The sequence below is a fragment of the Amphibalanus amphitrite genome, unplaced genomic scaffold, assembly GCF_019059575.1.
Source record: "Amphibalanus amphitrite isolate SeventyFive unplaced genomic scaffold, NRLGWU_Aamphi_draft 000619F_arrow, whole genome shotgun sequence".
NCBI lineage: Eukaryota > Metazoa > Arthropoda > Thecostraca > Balanomorpha > Balanidae > Amphibalanus > Amphibalanus amphitrite.
In genome coordinates this window covers 199,032-220,974 of record NW_024882113.1, presented here as the reverse complement: position 1 = coordinate 220,974, position 21,943 = coordinate 199,032, and the positions used below count along the sequence as shown (strand labels likewise).

Sequence of the window (21,943 nt, the reverse complement as noted above, 5' to 3'; positions counted from 1 at the left end):
CGGTGGCTGCCCACGGTGACGAGCTATCATGTATGACCACTTTTGGTCCTCTTGCGCCCATAATTCGGGATGTTATCCGGTACCCCGTCCTTTGACCTCCAATTTGACCTTGAAGGTCAAACATTAGGGTCAAGGTCAAGGGGATAAAAATGTAGCCCTGGCGGCCAAGCATCCACTGGCATTTTCATTTCATTTCATTTCATTTCATTTTCATTTATTCTTTTATCACCAACGGGCGTTACCCCAATGACAGATGAAGTCAACAAATAAAACATTGATACACACTAAACAAGCACAGTAAAAACGAGCACAGTAAAAACAAAGCAGACTAGAAACATTTGTTTCCAGTAACAGCCGAACAGTTACACCTACCTATCTGTGTCTCTCACTCACATACCGTTTCACTCTTGACCTGAACTCTGCCATGCTACTCTCCCAGACGTCCACATCCCTGTTCGCCTCCAAGAATGCGTTGCACACATTCGGTATGCGGTTGAATGAACATGAGCGAACAGTGTTTACCCTTGCAAACGAGACAGCGAACAGTGACTGTGTACGCAGTGTCCGGGGCGGCACGTGTATGGGAAACTTTTCCAGAAGAAATGACGAACATATTTTGCTTCGATGAATGTTTCGGAGAAACATAATGTCGTGCTGCTCGTGTCGGGCAGCTAGGGTGTTCACCTTAAAGTGTTCAGTGAGGTCACGGTAAACAAACGACACCCCGCGTACATGGGAGCGGGCACAGAGCCAAACCAGAAACTTCTCCTGCACACGTTCAATCCGCTGCATGTGTGTCCGCGCCGCTCCACTCCACACTACACTGCAGTACTCCAGTATTGAGCGGACGTTGGCGTAGTACGTTGATAAAAAGGCTCTGTGTTTCGACATGTCAAGCAGTGTTCGCCACGGGTCGGGCCAGCCCAACGGGCCACGGGCCGGGCTGGGCTACGGGCTGGGCCGGGCCCCCAAATATCATTAGTTAACGGGCTATGGACGGGCCGGGCCAAGAGCTTTGTGCACTATGGGTTTTGCGACTAATGTCAATTTAAGAAAATTTGGAAACTGATGCAAACAAAACCCACTGGGAAAATACAAAAACTAAACCAAATTTAAGCAATGTGAAAGAAAACCTACTTGATATTGAATTTTGGGAATCTTGAGAATTATCCAATATCACATCATGTCACACATAGGAGGGTTTTCATAAAAATTCCGCAACCAAAAAGATCAGAGAATCTCTAGCATCATTAGTTTGTTAATAAAAGTTAAAATGTAGTCATCAGAACAACTTACTTAGCACTACAACTCCAAAAACTAAGAAGCCACTCAACAATGATGGGCTACAGGGCTACATTAAGTTAACACTTATATATGGCGATAGTGAGACAATTCCAACACAGTCTTTTTTCCTTCACCGACGGCTTTTTAACGAACAGAACCTTAAAAGGATACTCACAAAACACACTGTAAGTAACGAGGAACTCTACAGAGTATTTCGCGATGAAAGCTTCTTTAAATGTCCATAAATTTGTCAAAATAAATCACAACAAACCAGCCCCTTCTCAACAAAATGTGCAATCATGGCGGCGGCGCTATGTTTATGTGGCGGCATCTAGGTAGTATACACAACAGTATATCAAATAAATACGTTTTTAAGTGAGTATCAAAGTTAAAACAAAATTAAACAAATAAAAAATAAAACCAAAATCACGAAGTCTGAAAACTCGAACGAAAAACAAAAACAAAAACTTGATCATATATGTTTTATTATACAATTCGTCAGAATCGCTACCTGCCGCAGCTGCGACAATCAAGAAGTGTTCGCTCATTTTCGATTGATGATGATGATGCGTACAAGTCGCAAAAGTACCCAATGACATTTCAAGCTTAGGGGAGAGCGGGGCCAGTTGAACCACTTTTTATATATTGACATGCACAGCGAGATCTAGTTGTCATATCGAAAAATGCACAATGCCATGAAAAAATGTGCTCTTTTGGCTTTATTTTAAGATATGTAAAATTATGTTTCAAACATATTTTGCTGCCAAACGCATGCTAATAAAACAGCTCTACGCCCGTTTCAAATGACCCCGATGCGAGGGTCAATTGAACCAGCCCATGGGGTCAATTGCACCTATCTTTAACAATGGGATGTTTTCCTCTTTAAGGCCACTTTCTTAAGGAGATATTTTGTCCGGTTTACTTTTCCAAATGCTACATTCATTAGGTCGTTGGAAAGCTAAAAGTGCAAAGTTCCTCATAATAGGTGACATAAAGTACATAGACTATGGTAAAATGGGCGGATGAAAAAAAGGAGAAATATCTCAGGCTATAGTGTGCTTTCGAGCAAAAGGCTGGAGAAAAAGGGGTCAAAATTGAGCTCTATTAAACTACTATTTCAGTTTAAAAGCTCATTTCAAAGGTGGTCTATTTCCTTTAATGTTTACAGCCCCTGAACAATAACCATTGCAAAGGTCACCGGGGTCCATTGAAACGGCCTGTGGCCCTGTTTCAACTGACCCTCAGAGAAGCGTTTCAATTGACCCCATCCGCTCCCGCCATCTCGCACGTGCCGTAAAGCACATGTCAAACGAGCTGGAGGGACGGCATCATGCTGAATGAAGGGCCAAATAAGGTGTTATTCCGGAGCCAGGAGTTCTTCTTTCAGCAAACAAAGGTATATGAGATATCACAAAATATTCATAAGAATTATTTCTCCCAAACGCCCCTCAAAAACACAAAAACAGGTGTCAAATCAAAATTACCGTCCGTTTGCCGCCCAAACGCCGTTGACAAAGGAAGTGGTCGAGCGCGGATGCGCAGTGGTGTCGGCAACGCCATATGTTGCATACTGTTGAAAATAAAGCCATGTTTCATCTGACCCCGTGTTTCAACTGGCCCCGCTCTCCCCTACCATGTTTTCTGCTTACGCTGCTAGCGATATCCATATCTTGAAAAGAGCCTAACATAAAATAGCAAGGAAAGTAGCAGATAGTTGTCCACAGAGATTCGGTTGACACGTGGGCATGAATTGAAAATAGATTAAATCAGTTTTGCTGATAAATGGATGGATTTTCTCTTTTTTTGGAAGACAGTGCTAAAGTTAGTGTCACCTATTTTGTATGCTTTCTCAGGCTTTTGATATTGCAGCATCTATGGAGTGAATTTAACAGCAAGGTCAATCCCAGACAGATTCATCAATTCCCATAAGTCAAGCTTTTTTCTGCTGGTAAGTGCTGGGAAGTATAGAGTATGTTGCAAATACTTCCTTCAAGTATGCATTAGAGTCACCAATTATTAATGATAATGTTCACACACATCAGCTTGCAAGATAACTTTACTCATAGAATGTAGTTAATATAATCATGTAAACTTTTTATAGGTGTGTAATCATGACCTAATTGACTGAGGTGCTTGCTGTTACTGTTAAAATTTGTGTCATAGGTGCTTGAAATGATTATATTCATTGAAAAGAAGGGAGTCATGATTGCCATGTTAATATTCATGCAATTTGAATTGTTCTCAAAATAGTGTAATCAATCATGCTTATTATAGCCATAGACTAAGACAATAACTAGATTGCTATTTTTGACGGGCCGGGCCGGGCTGGTCTTGGAATATTTGCCAAGAGCGGGCTACGGGCTGGGCCGGGCTCTGAACCCATGGGCCCGGGCCGGGCTGGGCTGGGGATTTTGGGGCCCGTGGCGAACACTGATGTCAAGCGAGCGTCCTCGTTTTCCCGTCGCAAATGTCCGCATAAGTAGACCTAACGCTCTGTTAGCTTTGCGTACGGTGTGCTCAACATGATCTCCAAACGTAAGCCTTTGGTCCAGAAGAACGCCCAGATCTCGCATAACTTTAACACGCTCCAACGATACGCCTCCTATCGTGTAAACTCCCAACACTGGTTTACGCCTTAGGGTCAGGGTCAGGACTTTGCATTTGCTTGGATTTTGGCATGGTTGTTTGAGACGAGGCAGATCAACTTTTTCACATTTCGCCCTACTCTTTCTTTGGGAAATGGTGCCTATCTTTGACCTGGTACTTGACCCTGAAGGTCAAGGGCTAGATCCAAGGTCAGGGTAGCGGAGACTAGCCAACGAGGCTGGCCGTCGTTTGGAACCGTTTTTAGCCCGCGCCTTCCATAAATTCGAGACGTTATCCGGTACCCCGTCGTTTGACCTTAAATTTGACCTTGAAGGTCAAAGGTCAAGGTCAAGGTCATGGTCACGGAGGCGGCCCACGGTGACGAGCTATCATGTATGACCACTTTTGGTTCTCTTGCGCCCATAATTCGGGATGTTAACCGGTACCCCGTCCTTTGACCTCAAATTTGACCCTGAAGATGACCTTAAAAATGTGTTTTATATCCATTTTTGGAATCAGCGTGTCCTACTTGACCTGATACGTGTTTTCAGCGAATTCTGAATCCAACGCTGAATCCGTCGCTGAATAGGTACGTACGTCGCTATCTTCACGGACGTTTAGTCATAAGAAAAAGAGTCGTGGCAAAATCACGGAAATGACACGCAAAATTACAAAAATTACCTTGCACAGCCGATCAGCGCCATCTCACCTTAATGACATAGTAATCTGATCATCAAGGATGCTTGTTTTACGAAAAAGTATAAGGGTGGGCGATATTACCCGATGCATGGCGTTCCCCGTCTTCCCCAATTCGTATAAATTTGTAATATCTTTAGATATCTAGGTATATAAATAAGTGAAAATATATATACTACATAGTGATAATACGCAAGTCAACAAGCAAAGTAAACAAAATGTCATAAGGTGGGGCAGCATAATCGGGAATGTTTTTTGAGCTCTGATCATGAGTATCCTATATATGCATTATGCATTATGCAATATGCATGGCAGTATTTTGATAAATTATATCATGGCAACGAAACGTCCAAAAGTTGTGCATCATATGACATGACTATCATCCATGAGCGTGCAACCTCCTGGAAAAGAGCAGCAAAATAGTTCGGCGGTGCTCCAAGTGCTTTGCGCATACCCATAGACACTAATGTTAAACGAGGATTTTGTTTAAAACCCTGTAATTCCACGTAAGGGCTGCTGGACAGGTCAACGTGTTATCACGGACGATAAGGGTTGTGTGTGAATACTCAGGACAAAAGGTTAACTTAAAGGGACTATCCCACCTTTAACATGGGGTTTGAGTTGAGATAGCCAAGTTTGCGGCGAGGTTCAGAAACCACTATCTATCTAGGTTGCAACCCCCGCGGCCTCTTGATGTTGAAGAAATTCGTTCCCTTCATTTGAAAATGGGTCTTGTACAAGGCCCTATCTTAAACATGGAGCGACCGTTAGTGTGACGTCACCTCGTTTAGTCATTCTGATTTAAATGGGTTTGTTCGTTGAAAAATCGCTTAAAACTTGGTCTGAACTTTGTTGTGGTGCCTACAGAGTAAAAAGAATCAGCTTTATTACAGTAATGTGGCCTGGGGAAGGAGGTAATTTTGGGCTGTAACGTCACATATTTGAAAGTTTGTGTTTGGAATATGGGAAGCCTAAGATGTTTATTGAAAAATAAATGCCAGAACCGTGTTCCTGGTCATCCAATCTATAAAGTCGGGCACAATTTAACTGGTTTTAACAACATTTTAGAAGGTGGGATAGTCCCTTTAATCCTCGTAAAATAGCTCGTAGCAGAGGACATACAGATGACTCGCTTGAATACCAGGAAGAAGCTCTGCAATCTGCATACCATATAGGGAATTGTATCGAGAACATTCCAGCGGTCATGCGAAGTTAACATCCTGGTGGGGTGATTGACATATCATATGGGTGGTCTTCAAGGTAGGTGCACGTGGTGCACTGCACCCTATATACTTAATCGAGCCCGGATAAAATGAGCACAGCTCCCGAGTTGAGGCGCCCCTAAACCCCAACACACACACACATAAAATGAGTCCCTCTGGTAAATGCATCCGCACTCTGGCAGACTCACCTGAAGCCGTCGGAAGAGAGAATCATTGAAGGTACAGCTCACGTCTTATACGAGGACTCTGTCCATGTTGGTACTGCAGTGAGGACGTCATGTTATTGTAATAGTGCACCTCCAGCTGAGATGAACCAAAAACTTCCGGTCCTTCAACTCCGCCGATTTAAATCCGATCAAATTATATGCCTACATGGAGCGTCTTTTGGTAGAAGGTTAATGAACAACTAATCATCAGTAAAGACGGTCATCAGTGCAAGGTATGAAGCTGAAGGGCGATTATGGACAAGCAGGAGGTTGCACGTGCATGCGCGTGCTTTTGGACCCGCCTTGAGAAGGTCATCGATGCCGAGGGCGGTCAAATGGGTTGAGGGATAAGTAAACGGTGACCAATTAATGGGATTTTGCTTGGAGCTGTGTTTCCAAATTCATGACCAAATAATTCTGTTTGATGTTTATGCTGCCCAACCCTGTAATGCGTAGGAATATTATGAGCTGTGTTACGTTCTTGCTGCGAAAGGGATCAGTAAGAAATAACTCACTGCTAATGCCAATCACAAATTGAATCAATGGAGTCCTGAGTTTATCTAATGTCATCGCCCGGGCCACCCGAGTCACTTTCAATGGCATCGTAGAAAGTACAAGTTCACCTCCCTGCTCAGTTGATACACGAGTTGCAGAAGACCAGACATCGAACTCCTCATTCATGACGAACCCGTTCGGAATTCTCAGCTCGCATCCTGCCCCGCCCACCGATGACCCCTTCCCCACCCTAGGGGCGCAGTTCCGGCCCCGCCCACACCCCTATCCGCGGGCATACCAGCGTCTGGGGGCACAGCTGGTTGATCCGCCTCGTACGATCACGCCACTACTGTCAGCCAACGCGCGCGCGCCGCGCTGGGCCGGTCGGCGGGGCCGGGCAGGTGGCCGAGCGCCGACCAGCCGCCGCGACCAGTCAGTGCGCGCCGTCCGGCAGGAGCCCAGCCGCCGCGCCCGCTCCGCCGACCCACAATGACCGTGCCCGTGACCCGCCTGCTGGCCGCCGCGCTGCTGCTGATCACCCTGCACCTGCACTCCGCCCAGGGTGAGTCCGCCACTCGGCACCAGCACGTGGCGACGGTGAGAGGTGCCGCATAGGTCGGTTGGTGACACCGAAAACCGGTTATTCTGATTTGCGCTCCGACCCCGGTGCGGGTCCGTTTCGAGGAAGAAGATCGGTGATGGTCCGGGCTGGGGTCGAATCGGCGCCCTGTGCTGTCGTGAAAGTGGAAACGTCTCATTTTTAGGACGAATCCATGAACCCTCGGCGTCGATAGTCCGTTCAAAAATTCAAATTTAACCGCAAATATCCGTTTCCTTTTGAAACGGTAGTTGAGCTGCACCTAACCATCACTTTTTTACAACAGTGTCTGAAACACTGTCCCATTTGTCCCAGCTGTGGATGGTCATCGAGCCCCAGCTGTTTGCACCCCGTGACGTGGCGTGACACTCCGTGACGTGGCGTGACACCGCGCGACGTGACGTTCTCTCTCACGGTCTCGTCGTCACCGTCTGGCGTCACTGAACGTTCCCCATGCCTTCTACAGAAAGCTGACCGCAACGTTCAACCGCTTCGATAGACACGTGCTAGTTTTTGTGACTGGCTGTTTGTCACTTGCCGACGATGTTCCATAATGCATGAAGCTGCAAATATTTTTTTTTTTGCAGTTTTATGAAAATTCCTTGGGAAACGTTGCACCAAATGGTACCGGACTGATAACCGCGCTTTCTCGACCCTCCCTCGCTCATTCGGTCTGCGCTCTGGTGCGTGCCTCTCTCCTATTCCTCGTCTTTGTCCTGCTCCATCTCGCTTCGCCCCTTCTCTCCGACCCCCTTCGCCGTCGCTCCCCAAGCGACTCGTCTCCGTCTCGGCTGTTGCTTTTTTAGCCGGCCCGCCGCTAACGGCCCGCCCGGCGCCGGCGGCCCGCTGACGGCGAGGCCCGGGCGGTCAGCAGATCTATGACGTCACCAGGTGGGGCTCCACGTGTCTTGCCGTGGGCGGGGCCGGCTGGCCGCGCGGCACGACTCGCGGTTTTCTGCACGGCGAGAGGCGCCAGCTCGACGGCCGGCCTTGCGACTGGCGCGGTCACCGCTCTACGGCAGTGTTTACAGTCTGCAGCGTATGTCGTCTGGCGGGGTGACGCCATGACCCGTCTCTCATCGCTGCTGAGTCGTCTCAAATGAGGCAGAGCAGACCACCGCGATGCCACAGCGAGCAGAAGCGAGCGGGCGACCTCGCGACGGGGACAGCCAGGCTCAACTCTACTGTCTCGAAGACGAACAGCCATTGTTGGGCTGTCGCGTCTCCGGTAGCCGGGTTGATGTGTCGGAAGGGTCGGGTTCGACGTGTCGGAACTGCCTGTCACCGGGAGGCGGGAGCCAGGCCGGCCGGGTCAGAGAAGGCTGCAGCTGCCGGCTGGAGCTCCGGGCTCGGCGCTGAGCCAACGAGCTGACAGTGACAGCGGGGTGAAAGAAGCAGCGGCGGCGACAGATCTGCCATGGCACGGCTCGAGGACGGCTGGGATCCCGGCCCGCCGACCTCGGGGTGACCTTTTTAAATTTAAGAAAATAATAAGTGAGACAGGACATGCCGAGTCCCCTTCCACGCCTGCAAATCTTCTCCGGCTTCTGAGTGATCCTCTGCTGTCTCCGACATGCATGCCTAATTTGCCGGAGGACGAGCTACCGTCGCGACGCATTTGATTGGAGATTCTGCTAATGACCATATCAGCGATGAGTCATTTCTCGATATGAGATAGCTCATGGACTGCGCGCTGGCTTAGTTGCCCTGGATTCACGACTATCTGACCAAGTTAATGGCGTGAGACGACGGCGGCTATTCTGGGACCAACTCTTGGATCAAGCCGCCACGAGGGCGCGGACCATTGCCAGTGGCGTGCACGGCTGCAGTAAACTTTGACGAGCGAAATCGGCCTTGGCTGGCGGCCTCTCGCTCTCCCGCCGCGGCCGCGCCCTCCCCCGACGCGGCCTGCGGCGCTCGCCCCCCGCTCTCCCTCCCCTCCCCTGCCGCCGTCACTCTCTCGGGCCGGCCCGTCGGCGACCGCTGGCGGACGGCTAAATAAAAAGGCAGGCGGCTTCGACGGTCAGCGACGGCCGACGGAGCTGGCCCCACCCACTGACGTCGATCGCAGGACAGAAATAAACACAACACTGCGGGCGGCTGCCGGGTGGGACCGCGGTGCCAGCCCGCCCGACCGCGCCCCCGACCCCGCTCCCCTCTCACCACACGTCGCCACAGACAGGACACGGATGATATCTCGAGTCACGAGGTCGCACGATATTCCGTGTCCGAGCCACGAACCTTCGTGACGTCAAGGAGGGGTTGACGGAAATATGATACCGTCTCTATGTTTGTAATAGCAGACACGACCACGGGTCCACGACGCCACCGTTTTTTTTTCAGACGTCCCAGCAGTTTTGAGACGACACAGAACTGCAAGTATGGCACGAGTATACGGCAAACCACACCCTGGCGTGGCTCGGTGAAAATTTACATACACGAAGCGGTTTCGAACAGCAGGATGCTCCGGCGCTGCGAGTCGCGATACCATTCGCCGTATTTCTATACCTGTCTCCAAGAAAGATTTAACTGAGCGCTATATTACAATCAAAACTCATGCATTGGCAGCAGTTTTCAGTTTGATTTTATAATTTCACCGCTGAAAATTGTCCGAAGCACGGCTGATTGTCTAGAATTCACTCGATCCTCGATCTATTGAACGCCTCTTTTTCGGGCGCTGCTTTGGGCGCGTTCTTATGCGGTTCGACCCGTGTAACGTATCTTTTACCGTACGTCTCTCATATAGGTCTGCGACGGCCCGTATTTTCTCTCGCCGGCGCGTCGCGGCCGCTGACGGCCGTATTCCTGATGGCGCCACTCCCATTCCTGTGCTGATGACATTATCATGTCCCCCCGCCTCCGCCCCCTCCCTTCACCCCCTCCCCCCACTCACCCTCACACCCGACCGACGACGACGCGTGCATTGGCTGATTGCATTCGATCCTCACTCACTGATAACACAAGCTTTTTGTAACGTGAAATTGATGACGTCACATCTCTGACGTCACATGACATCACGCTGATGATGATGACTCGACACGAACCGCGTGTGTAAACGCTGATGAGTCGTGTGTGCTAACGAGCCTGCCTCTGCCGTCCGGGTCACCATTATCGTCTGCTGACTAACGTCTGTGTCTGTCCGCAGGTCAGGCAGCGGTCTGCTCGTCCATTCAGTTCGCCTGCGCCAACAAGCGCTGTATTCCCAGCTCATGGGTGTGTGACGGCGAGAACGACTGTCTGGACGGCTCTGACGAGGATAAGGCCCACTGTGGAGGTAAGGAAGGAGGCTTCCCGGATATACCGAGAACGCCGCCGGCCGGGAACGGCACAATGAGCTGAAATGTCGCTATCCGAGTTATTCCATTGACAAGGTCACACATGGCTAATGTGTAGGTAGTGGATACTGCGGGAGGATCCCAAATACGCAGCCGTGAAGTGGCGAGAGGCCTACTGTGCCTTTCTTCAGCCTCGCAAAGCTTACTGCTTCGGTAGCGAATTTATACAGATTGCCTGTTTCCGTTCGCCATTTCAAGGGCGCATGGATTATCCAATATCCATTTTCACCTCTGTTCCACCTCGGTAATGGTATATTCATCATCGGTGAATGGATGGACCCACATCCGTCATTCGTGATGACCAGACTGATATATTCCAGTCTATTCGTCCGATCATCCATAACTCGATATCCGTCAGGAAGGTATTGTGATCCGCTGCTGGATTCCTTTTCTTATTCACTATCTCGTCAGGCATTAGTGAGATGGTTGATGCATTCCTTTCCTTATTCCCCCCCCCCCCCCCCCACCACCACCACTCGTAGATACGCGCAGCAGTTGGACCACCCGTTTTCCGATCGCTGCACTGGCCGGCAGAGGCGCCGACGGCCGTTTCGAATACCGTTCTCTGCGGTCAGCCTCAGCAGAGCCACTCCGCTCTGAGCGGTATTCCGACGGTGGCAGAAAACCGGCCGGTCACGGGCCCGCAGCAGTGGTGGTGGTCAGCGGTCATTGACTTCCGTTTGTCGTGCAGCGCTCGAACGCGACGCGTCACGACGCACAACGGAACGGAATGGATGGAACGGAATGGATGAAACCGTCACGGGTTGTGGTCACGGGGGATCGCTTCTAGTGCCAGGGTATAAGTAGTTATTTGTATTCCGTAAGGCCTTACATTGGCGTAGGTATGGCGCATGTGGGTTGGCGGGAATTCAATGCAAGCAAATTATTTTCATCAATAGGAAAGAGATGTCTCGCGGGGACTTTTATTTGCTTCCGAAAGGAAACCGATGCTCATTTGTCTCTGATGCGAGCGATCGAGAACGTAATTGATTCTGGTTAGCGTTCGAGAGGTATAATATGGGTCACTGTCTGGTAGAAATAACACTGCGCTCGTTTGATGATCCCGAAGTTTGAGGCTATATTGCTTCTTTAATGAGACACTCGCTGTTTGATTTTCAAGCAGCAGCCATCTCTTATGGCTGGCTAGTTTTAAAGTGGATCCACTTGTTTTTAAGAGCTGCGTCGGCGGCACTGATCCCCAACTGAAGTGGATGAGCTGTTTCGTCCCGTCATCCGGGGTGCCGGGCTCAAGTTTGAATGGGCCGGCGTCAATCAGGTGTCTGTTTTTATGGGACTCTGGTGCTCGGCTGGCACGTGTTTCCTGGCCGGCGCCGCTGTGGGCCAGTGGGCCACGGTCGGGAGTCTGTGGGCGGCAGCACAGAGCTGGGACAGAACCGGCGACAGGCCGTCCGCCGGCGCCCCGAACCCCTGCCGACGTGCTGAGCCAGCTCGGCCGCCGACTCCGATACGATCCCCGAGACGGACTGAGCGGCGCCAGTTTTCCCAACTTGGCCGGCGACTGCGCCCTTTTATGTCGAGCGGGCTGACGGCGCTGTCTGACGGAGCTCTCGCCGACGTCGGAGGGCTTTCCGTCGTCCCAGTCGGCACCCATTCGGTCACTGATAGGATGATGATTCCAATCCTGAGAACAAACGTCCTCAGCTGCGCGTTAAAGGGACCATCCCACCTTAACATTAGTTTTGAGTTGAGATAGCCAAGTTTGCGGCCAGGCTCAGAAACCACCATTTATCCTGGTCGCAACCCCCGCAGCTTTATGGTGTTCAAGAAATTTCTTCCCTTTACTTGCAGGGTGGGACCAGCTTAGTCCCTATCTCTTAACCATTAGCGGTTTTTTGATGACGTCAGCAGTCATTTCAACGCCCGCCATTCCTTGAACCCGAGTTTTGCTGACCTTGAGCTCCCTTTCTTATCAACGTGAAATCCGTCGTCGGCGATGAGAAAGCCTATTGCTTTTCATTTTAATTTGAATATTAGAAGATACCCACCACTGGAACTTGGACTGATATTATACCAAGGCCGAAGATGATCAAGCTGCCTGCTATATCTGGAGCTTGGTGTTCAACTTCAACATGGAATAAAAAACAAAATATCAAAGCAAACTGGATATGGTACTGCAAGTTAAAGTCCAAAGAAATTTGAAGAGCTGACAATTGACATTAATTCTTTTCCCGCAAGGTTTCCATAGGAGATCACACCATGAAGAAATATTTTTGATGTTAACAGTTGAAAGGGGATTGATCTTCCAGTTTTGACGAAAGACGCTGCTGACTGTCTTTGGAAAAGGATGTCGGCATGAGGTGCAATTGTGCTTGTGAAGTGGTTATAACTGGACTTTTCACAGTATTAAATTAAATGTGCCATTGCAGCCAAGTGTGTTATCATGTAAGGTAAAATCAAAACTACAATGTTGGTTTTACGAGCATTGAGAAGGCTGGTAGGTAACACCTGCCTGTGCTCGTAAATCATGCTGCCAGAGTATTCTAAATTAATTTTATCATACAATTTTGTTGTCCAGAATGGTTGCACTATTGTTTGGTATCATATTATTCCATGTAAATATGGTAGTGTAAAGTCCGACCAACATGTTACCAGATTTGAAGCTGTTACGTTACCTAAGTACCTGTTTTTTACTGGCGTGGTGAATGTCACCTGGATTTTGTTTTGAGGTGCAGACCTAGTAACTCTGACTACATGGGTTTGAAGCTATTATCTATTCTGTTTTTACTGGCCTGGTGAATGGCGACTGATGTTGTCCGTGGATGGCACTGAAACAAATTTTGAGTGTTTTGTGCAGTGTTTTAATACAATGCTGAGGGCTGAAAGTTGTCTTGTTTAGAGTGGTGAAAGTTCAGGATATGCCAGCCACCATGGTGGGTCAGAGTTAAATGTGTTGCAGTCAGTTCGGCTTCGGCAAGCACACGGATGGGCATACGCATCAAGACCTGCTCTGCCATACTTTCAGCCAATTTTACCTAGGTAAGTCTTTTCTTTTTTCTGCCAAAAGCTATGACATTGTGAATTTCAGCACTGTGGCCTGTGTGTAGCTTTCAGGAAAGCAATTCTAAATAAAGCTCTGATAAAGTGCAAAATCAGCAATGCAGCCCTCTATTACATTTTCTACAACATCTTACTTGTTCCTTGCATGGAGAGAAAAATGCAATGTTATGAATTCGTTTATTCACATAATTTGACAAGCATGCAGTTACCTGCTACTATCACTGCACAAAACAGAGCAGAAAACATGAGTTGATCAAACACAAGACATAACGGAAGTTTACAACATAGGGCTGCCGAACCTGCTTCCTCCCACCACAGTTGATGCCATTTCCTAGCCTGGCTTGATGTGAGCACTGAATAGCTGCTTTGTCTAATTACAGCTCACTACCATTCAACTTAAACTACTCTCTTTAAAGTAAGAGTGAGAGCGTTCAGTGTTCATAGCAGCTCGACAGACGACAGACAACAAACATCTTGACAAACCAACCAGTATTTGATTTGGCTAATGATTTATGTGCTTGTTGTATCATGGCCAAACTACTTTAACAGCAATAATCCCTGTTTCATCTTGATCTTGCTTTTATTTCCATTTGAACTCAGATCTTGAAACAATCATCTGAAGTGATATCAGATACTGGCTTCTGTTTCTCTTGAAAGCAAGTTAAAACAACAATGATAAACTAAGGCAGGAGATGTGAGTTGTGGCAGTAGATTTTTGATTCAACATATGTCAACCTTATATTGCTTGAGACCTCTGTGACAGACAAACAAATATTTATAGTTTTTTGATAGTTTGGATTCTTGGCTTGATTTAGCAGATCAGCTGTGAACCTTGACTTTGAAATCACATAAATGTTATGGTACCCGAACGAATCCTCGCATGACATTTCTTCGTAGCACAATTTTTCGTCCGCATTTCTTCGTCTACAAATCTTCGTCGGTGCATTTATTTGTCCCTCAATGCTTACTCTTGCATATATTTGCGTTGAAGAAGAAATGCGAGCCGATTTTCATATACCCTGGTGCGAGACAAAGTAATGCGATAGGTACGAATAAATGCCCTGACGAAGATTTGCAGACGAAGAATTGCGATACGAAGAAATGCCATAAGAATTGTCCTGGAATCCTTTATTGGCCATCATATATTGACCTTGATAAGATAAACGCATCATTCGCGCAATATTTGTCGCACTTTGATACCGAACTATTGCTTCCAAATGCCGACGTAAAGAAAACCTTTATGTGACGTCATAGAAACAGCGGATTTCCCAAAAAGTAAACAAAAATAAAAGTCTTATATCTCGAAAACGGGTGAATATTTTCCGGTAAAATTTGGTAGATGTTCATTTTCGCTCTTTGTGATTCACGCTACATCACTTTTATGCCAATTCATTAACTTTTTTGAAGGTGGGAGGGTCCCTTTAAATTCGCCCGGAGCTGCGAAGCGGCGCCGGCGGCGGCTGTGGCGCATCCGCTCGGGGTGCGGACTGCGGAGGCGGCTCGGTCACGCGGATCTTTGCGTCGCCCGCGTCACGCGCGTCACTGACAGTCCACCCTGGAGGCCTGCCAAAAGTCGCCGCGCACCACGGCACGTGAATGGGTCTCGGTCGCGGCCGGCGGCCGGTGCAGGGGCGCCTAATTCTGGCCTGGGCAGCCCCGCCTGCCAGCTGTCTGCGCCGTGACAGCGCTCTTCTGTCACCCGCCTGCACCCCGGCAGGGCCGTCTGCCTGGCCTGGGCGCCGCGCTGGTTCCGTCCGTCCCGGCACTGCCCAGTGCTCAGTACCACCCCGACGTGACAATCCGATCCGCTGACCTGACCTTTATCGACGCCGCTGCCAGCGAACGTGATCGGCCGGCAGGGCCTGTGACGTCATCATGGCTGGATCGCACGACGGTGGCGCGATCCTACGTCACAGGCTCAGAACGTGCACGAAAGCAGGCGGATCCTGGTATAACCATTGTGAAATGAGCAGACGTGACTCATAGCCAACACGAGACTTATGATTTCCGCGAGTCATGTGTTTGTAGTGACTGCGTGTGCCCGAATCGCATGCGTCACCGTGTGTGACTATGAATGGGATCGAGCTTATCGGCGCTTTTTCTGAAATATCTGCCCCGAGTGTGGGTGTTTCCTAATCTTGAAGACGTCGCTACTATTGGCTCGCCGCCCGGCCGTACCTTGTACTTTCATTCATCGATTACGCTAAATGATTGTTATGGCTTCCGTCGGCACGGTGACGCGGCCCCACTTGACCCGTAATAGGTAAGTGGGACATTTTCTCCGTTGTTTTGGACTTTGGTGGATGGTTTCAGGACTCGTTGCCTCTGTGCGTTTGCCACGTTTGTTTATTTTTGGTATTTACGTAAGTTCATCATTCCTTTGGTCGATTATCTTAAGTATTTTATTTTCCGTTTTGTTTATTTTTCTGCCTGCTGGTGCTGACGATCGCAGCTGTCCTGGCCGTGACCGCGCGGGAATGCCGGACCTGCCGTGAGCTCCGCCGTCCAGCCGGCCGCACGGTCGCTCCCCGCTCTCCGTCTAGGCCCCGCAGCGGTTCGCGGAGGATGCCGCGGCCCGTCTGCTGGTAACCGCACGTGGAGGGCCGTCAATTGACGGAGCGAGGCCGGCGCGGCCGGCGCTCATTGGTCGACGCCGAGTCACACCACCGCGTGACGCCGCGCGGCACCTGAGTGACGTCACGCCGCCAGCTGACGCCGGCCGGACACGCCTCCGCCCGGTGACGTGGCGCCGAGCGGCGTCAGGTGACGCCCGGAAAACGGGACCGCTCCTCCGGGCTCTTCGACGATCCTCGGTGTTTACGCGCAGATTGTTTACGGCTGTGGTCAAACCAACCCCTGGTGCTGTGTTTCTCCTTCCACTGGCTGACTGGACGCGTTATTCCACGCAAGCACCCCAATACCGCTGAGTCTGATGCCAGCGAAATGGCTCACCTCCGGCCGCCCGCGCTGTGCTGGCCGCAAGCCAGCGATGGGCCGATTTTCGGCTCGCGTTCCCGACCCTGCTGTCGCCGGATGTCACAAACGGTTCGACGGCGGGCGGCAGGATGCCACCGTGGCAGTTACACCCACCAGTGCCCCAAACCCTCAGCGGCATCACGAGCATCGCTCTGAAGTTAAGCACTGTGCAAACGGTGCAATTTGAGAGCTGTATTAGTCTCTCGACCTACATCGGATGCCGGTGACCTTCGTTGTGATGACTGCGGGCCGACGCCCATCCGTCGTCCCACATCAGTGACGCTGGCCGTCACGGGTGGCGTCTGGCACGCTATCGTTTCGAGGAGGTCCGATACGCACGAACAGACGCTGATACGCCGGTGTTGATCCCCACTGGGGCCACGTATTACATCGGCTTTAACGGTTTCCGATCAGACGTGATTCAAATGGGCGTGGCGTAGGTCAGGTCCAATTTGCAAAGCAATTAGAGATACGGTGATTGAAATCCGGGACTGCCGGGAATTGCATCCAGGTCCAATTAGCATATCTGACGTCAAACAATTCAGGCGCTGAATATAGATTTTAGCCGTGCGGTCAGACGGAAGGAAACTGCCCGTTCTAACTAAACTGACGGATATCGACCGACACTGCATAGAACTCAGTAACTTTAGCTGCCTGACGAGTTGCCCTTTCCAGTCTGTTGAACTCGCTGCTGGCTCCCTAGTCTGTAGCTCCGCATCGCCCCAAGGTCCGTAGCAGTTGATTGGGTTAATGGTATTACCCCGATGTCACCCAGCCTCCGCGGCTGAGGCGGGTTGCGAGCGTCTCTATGTACGCCGGCAGGGCCAAATGCTCGAGTCGTGTCGCGTCTCCCTCGTGACCGGCACGCTGTCGCCTCGCCCCGGTCGGCTGACCGATCCGTCTTTTGGTCGATGGATGACCGACCGATCGGAGGACCGGCGGACCAACTGACCGATCGATGGCCAGGCTGTGGCCAGCGGTCAGTCAAGCACATGCATGCGGCACCGCGCAACCAGCGTTAATGTATCTGTAACGGCCTCGCAACGGGCTTTTGCCATTATTGGGTGCGAACATGAGCCGCTGGCCGGCAGACATCAGCAGGGGACTGCAGACGGTCCGAAGACCGGTCTGTTTCTGGGTGACTGGGGACGATGGCGATACCGGGGGAGGGAGGGGACGAGGGAGGGGAGGCGATCTCATCTGGAGCAGTCACCCGACCGTCGGCCCATGCTCGGACGATCCACGGCTGGGGACGGGAGGGGCTCCCTCGCCGCTGCAGATGAGCGTCGAGGGACGACCGAGCGTGACCGGTCCGCCGGCGCGGGGGAGCGCGCGATTGGGAGTCGGTCTGCGCCCGTCGCTTCCGATGCAGGGGAGCGACGTGCGTACGGCGGGCACCCCCGGGATACGCGACGACAGGACATTATCGATGCGGGCTGCCGCGGCGGAACTGGGCCGTGGGACCGGCCGGCCGGCCGCGCCGCGCCGCCCGAATCGATCGCCGAGGGAGGGCAGGGGCGCCGTGACGTCACGCGCGGCGCCGGCCCGTCGGCCCGCCCGCCGGGAGTGTGGCGGGACGTGGTGACACGGCACGAGCTAATGCGATTGGAGCACAGCAGACAGGCTACCATTGGTCTGGGGTGGAGTCAGACGTGCAACTCTCGCGTCACAAGACTCATCGATTTGTCATTTGTCATCGCTGGTGCCCGGGATGGAATCTTTCCATTTTATGACCCCGATCGGCGACCGTGGCTGACGGTGCGTCTGTACGAAGATATCTAATTTCCTCTGGAACGGGCCTTCATACGGCGAGTGTAATCAGTCTGGCTCGTCATCGACCCGGCAGCCGTATAATGTAATCAGTGTGTCGCTGTGCGTCAGATGCGGCCCAGAGCCGCCCCGAACCGGAGCCAGGGCGACCCTGTGCTGTCCGCGGACATAAGACATGAGCGTGACATCGAGACGATCCAGCTGCGGCCCGCCGACGCAGCAGGCGCACGGCTTATGCGCCGCCGATGATAATCTGGGGTTGCATTGCGTGCGTAAATGGGAGGCTAGCCTTGCATGGAGGCTTCCGCCATATCTCCATATCTTATATGAACTCCGTTGGATATATCGAAGGAATGTTAGATCTTCCATCGTAGAGATGTGTGGTATTTATCACTCACGGCGACAGATGTAGGTCTGTTGTCATCTTTCCCGTGAGGCATTAGTTTTTACTCGTTGCTAGCTGATGTTACTACCTCGCGACGGCGTTCTGGTAATGCCTACGGCTGACCAATCCGCTTATAAACAGCTTGTAAACGAAGCCCCGTTCCCGACCGATTGGCGACACAAGAAGAGTCCCGTTGCCGTGCCAATATAAACTGCAGTATCTGCTGGTTCAGCATGTCGGCCGACACACGATCGGTGCGTGACGAGTCGTCACCCGGGGCGTGACGGGTGACACGGGCGGCTGGTACCGTCAACACACAAACCCCCGACACCGCCTCGGCCGCCGCCACCGCGGCGTGTCGTCGCCGGCAGGTCCGGAGCGGACTGGGCGCTGGCCAGCCGGTCATGCGTCCGCAGCCCGATACTGAGCTGCAGTGCAGGTCGTGTCGGGACTCTGGGGTAGTCCGCGGTGCTGCTGTCCATTCCACGAACCGGTCCGTGCCGCGAGCTGAGACCCGGCCAGGAGGCTCGTCCGGAGGCTCGTCAGGAGGCTCGTCCGGAGGCTTGGCCGGCCGGCCACCGCCCGGCATGCGGGGAACTCTGCCAAAACTGCCCCGTGATGTCCACATTTAGTGGACTCCGCGGCATTGGCTCTCGCTCAGCCGGATAATCTGATCGTTTGTAGACTGATGAGCCGTGTTTAAAACTTAGCGTCCTACATATTTTGAAAGCCTCTGGGAAGCTGAAAACCCCTTAATCATACTTCTTCGTTGTGTTCTTAACATGAGCTGTGGCCGCTCTCGGGAAACAGTTTCTGCCCTCCTGCCGGAGATGCGATCGTCTATTGTTGTTCTACTTTGCCCCGTTGGGTCGTAAGAATCGCTGGCGACAGCCTTTTCCCTTTGGCTGTGTACCGCGCGGCGCGAGGCGCTATCAGACTGCCGTGTTTTGATAAAAGGCAAGCTCCTCATATAACTGTGAACATTACATTTTCTTTTGCTTCTCAGGCATTTGTTGCATGATAATGGTTTTAAATGAAACCTTTAGAAGTGTAATTAACTTTCTGAAATGTGTTCGAGGTTCTTAAATTCCTTGCCGTTAGTCTAAAATGCGCCTTCCTTGACGTGAACGTGCCATTTCGGCGGGATATAATCCCCTGTAATTTATAGGTTCTCGTCCGCAAGGATTGGAGCCGCCGTCCGCCGTCCAGCTCGGCCTGGCCGTTTCTCGCGGCGCGGGCTCTGCTTCTGTTTCATTTCACGCCGCTGTCGGCGCGGCGCGACGTTTCTGGTTCGTTTGGTCCTGTCTCACCTCGTCAGGTCGGTCTGGTCCTCTACACGGGCCCCGCTCTGCCCGCGATCCCTCCTCTGCCCTCCTCGCCACACCCCACACGCACCTCATCTCCCCGCGGTGGGTGTTTACGATGTGTTTTCTGCGCGTCGGACGCCGCGACCCCCCTGCCACACCGCACCGTACATTTTTTGGACTGCCAGAACCGCACGGCTTATCAAGACTGTTGACGCCGGGGGCATTGCTGTGGTCGACCGTGTCGCTCGAATTGCGAGATTGCATGTCGTGCTACTGAAGTAACTGGTTACTGTGAAGCAACTGCGTGCTGACTGAGCCGTTCTCCCGCGACCTGGCTCGGCTGGCCGAACTTTGAGTTTCTCCGTAAGTCATCCGTTCCTCCAGCGGCCCTTCCCGCGTTATTTTATGATGTGGATCAGGGAAGTTTGGAATTTCGTTGTTGAGAGTTACGAGCCTCGCTTCAGCCGTTCCGTTAATTTGCTTAACTTGTTTTGGTCCCCCGAAGACGGTGGACGAAGGGAAGTTGGGGACAAACTGCCAAACTGGTGAGTTTGGAGGGGCGAGGCCGACAGGATCGCGTGTCACAGAGGAGAATGTCAGGCATACATAGTGAAGGGCCTTTGTAGGAAATCGTCTGCTTAGCATATCTTTCAGCAGACCCAGCATAGCTCTCCGTAACAGAGGGCGGAGCCCAAAACGCTAAAAAGAACTGCAGTGACTTTTTGCTGGTTGAGGTCTGGATGCTCACATTTGCTAGTGTTGCAATAGACGAACTCTTAGTTCACCATTCTGCCATCAGAGGTCAGTTTAGTTGGGAACTAGTTATGCTGAGTGAGCAAGATATGATGCCATTTGTTTCAGCTCTACGTGAGTGAGCTACACAGTCAGATGCTTTGTTGGTTTTCCTAAGTTGCAGAGCTTGCTTCTGTGCCTCCGTTGTTTCCTTTGTGTGAAGTTAAAATGTGTAGGCATCGACGGGAAGCATGTGTCCTCGAATCGTCTATTTTTGTGAACGCGGATCAACTTCAGATAGCAGTCGGCGGTCAGTTGTGATGTTGGAGGATGTGCTGGCGCGACGACAAAGCGTAGTTTACCATTTCCTGTCTGAGAAGTCCTCAACTAGGAGCTCCGAGGAGCTGACCCCCGCGGGAGCCATTGAGGGCCGTTCTCGCCAACCGGCCCCGTCAGCGGCAGCCGCCGACGCCGCGAAGGCAGCGCCGAGGCTCGGTCTCGACCGGCGAGATGGGCAATCAGTAGACTGATTGGCTGATTGCGACCAATCCCAGCGTCCAAGTGCCGGCTGAATCTGGCCACCGCCACCTGCTCCGTGGCTCCCTGGTTGCGGCTGTGGTCCGCTCAGGGCTTGTCTCACCTTCCTCTCCTCTGGTCCGACCTCAGCAGCGGACGCCGTGTCAGTCCGACCTGGCTCGGACCGCGGAGACGTACCGGCCTGACGTCAGCGCCATCCGTCATGTGACAGATCTGTCAAACGGCGGCTCCTGGCAACCGGTCCTGCGGCGTAGTAGCCGCTTTTTGCCGCTGGGTAAAACCGGTGGGTGGGTGGGCTTGGGGCCGCTGCGAGCCCGGCCTGCGCCGCTGCATCCCTCAGACGTCACGTAATTCCTTGGCCGCTGCGTGACCTGCACAACGCGTGGCGCGGTTGGCCGCGAGCGTGGCGCGCGAGCACGGCAGTTAGAGGGATTCGGCTATTGCAAGATGACCTTTCAATACTGATTGGTGTATTGATGTGAAGCGCTATTGGTAGCGATGGCTGTTTGCGATGAATTTATGATGGCTTCTGATGTAATGGGTTTATTTGAGCATTTATTATAGGGACTTATAGGCGCCACATTTCTCATTTTATTTCGTTAAATGTTTTTACGCAATACGACGATTCACCTTTTAAAGGCAATGTCCAATGAGATCGCTGGTCTATAATAGCTAGGCCGAGCCTCTGCTGGTGCGTAATGCGTTTCACTGTCAAGGTCGTGTGTTTACGCACTATAGTACCCCGCCCCCTGTGAGGGGCGTGCACTGCGCGTGTCTGGCTGCCCATCTGGGTTG

The 21,943-nt window shown here is 51.5% G+C and overlaps 1 protein-coding gene across 12 annotated transcripts in view; it reads left to right on the top strand.

The window, feature by feature from the left end:
• Nucleotides 1-6,792: 6,792 nt before the first annotated feature.
• LOC122363391 (low-density lipoprotein receptor-like) overlaps nucleotides 6,793-21,943 on the top strand; it is a 47,186-nt gene continuing 32,035 nt past the window's right edge. For 2 of the 12 annotated variants that reach the window (XM_043332605.1, XM_043332603.1), the window contains exons 1-2: nucleotides 6,793-7,052; nucleotides 10,234-10,362. In XM_043332605.1, the coding sequence (XP_043188540.1) occupies nucleotides 6,980-7,052; nucleotides 10,234-10,362 (202 nt within the window). In that variant the 5' untranslated portion in view covers nucleotides 6,793-6,979. The remainder of the gene's footprint in view (nucleotides 7,053-10,233; nucleotides 10,363-21,943) is intronic. The other 10 variants (XM_043332607.1, XM_043332609.1, XM_043332608.1 and 7 more) reach the window with 10 other exon arrangements.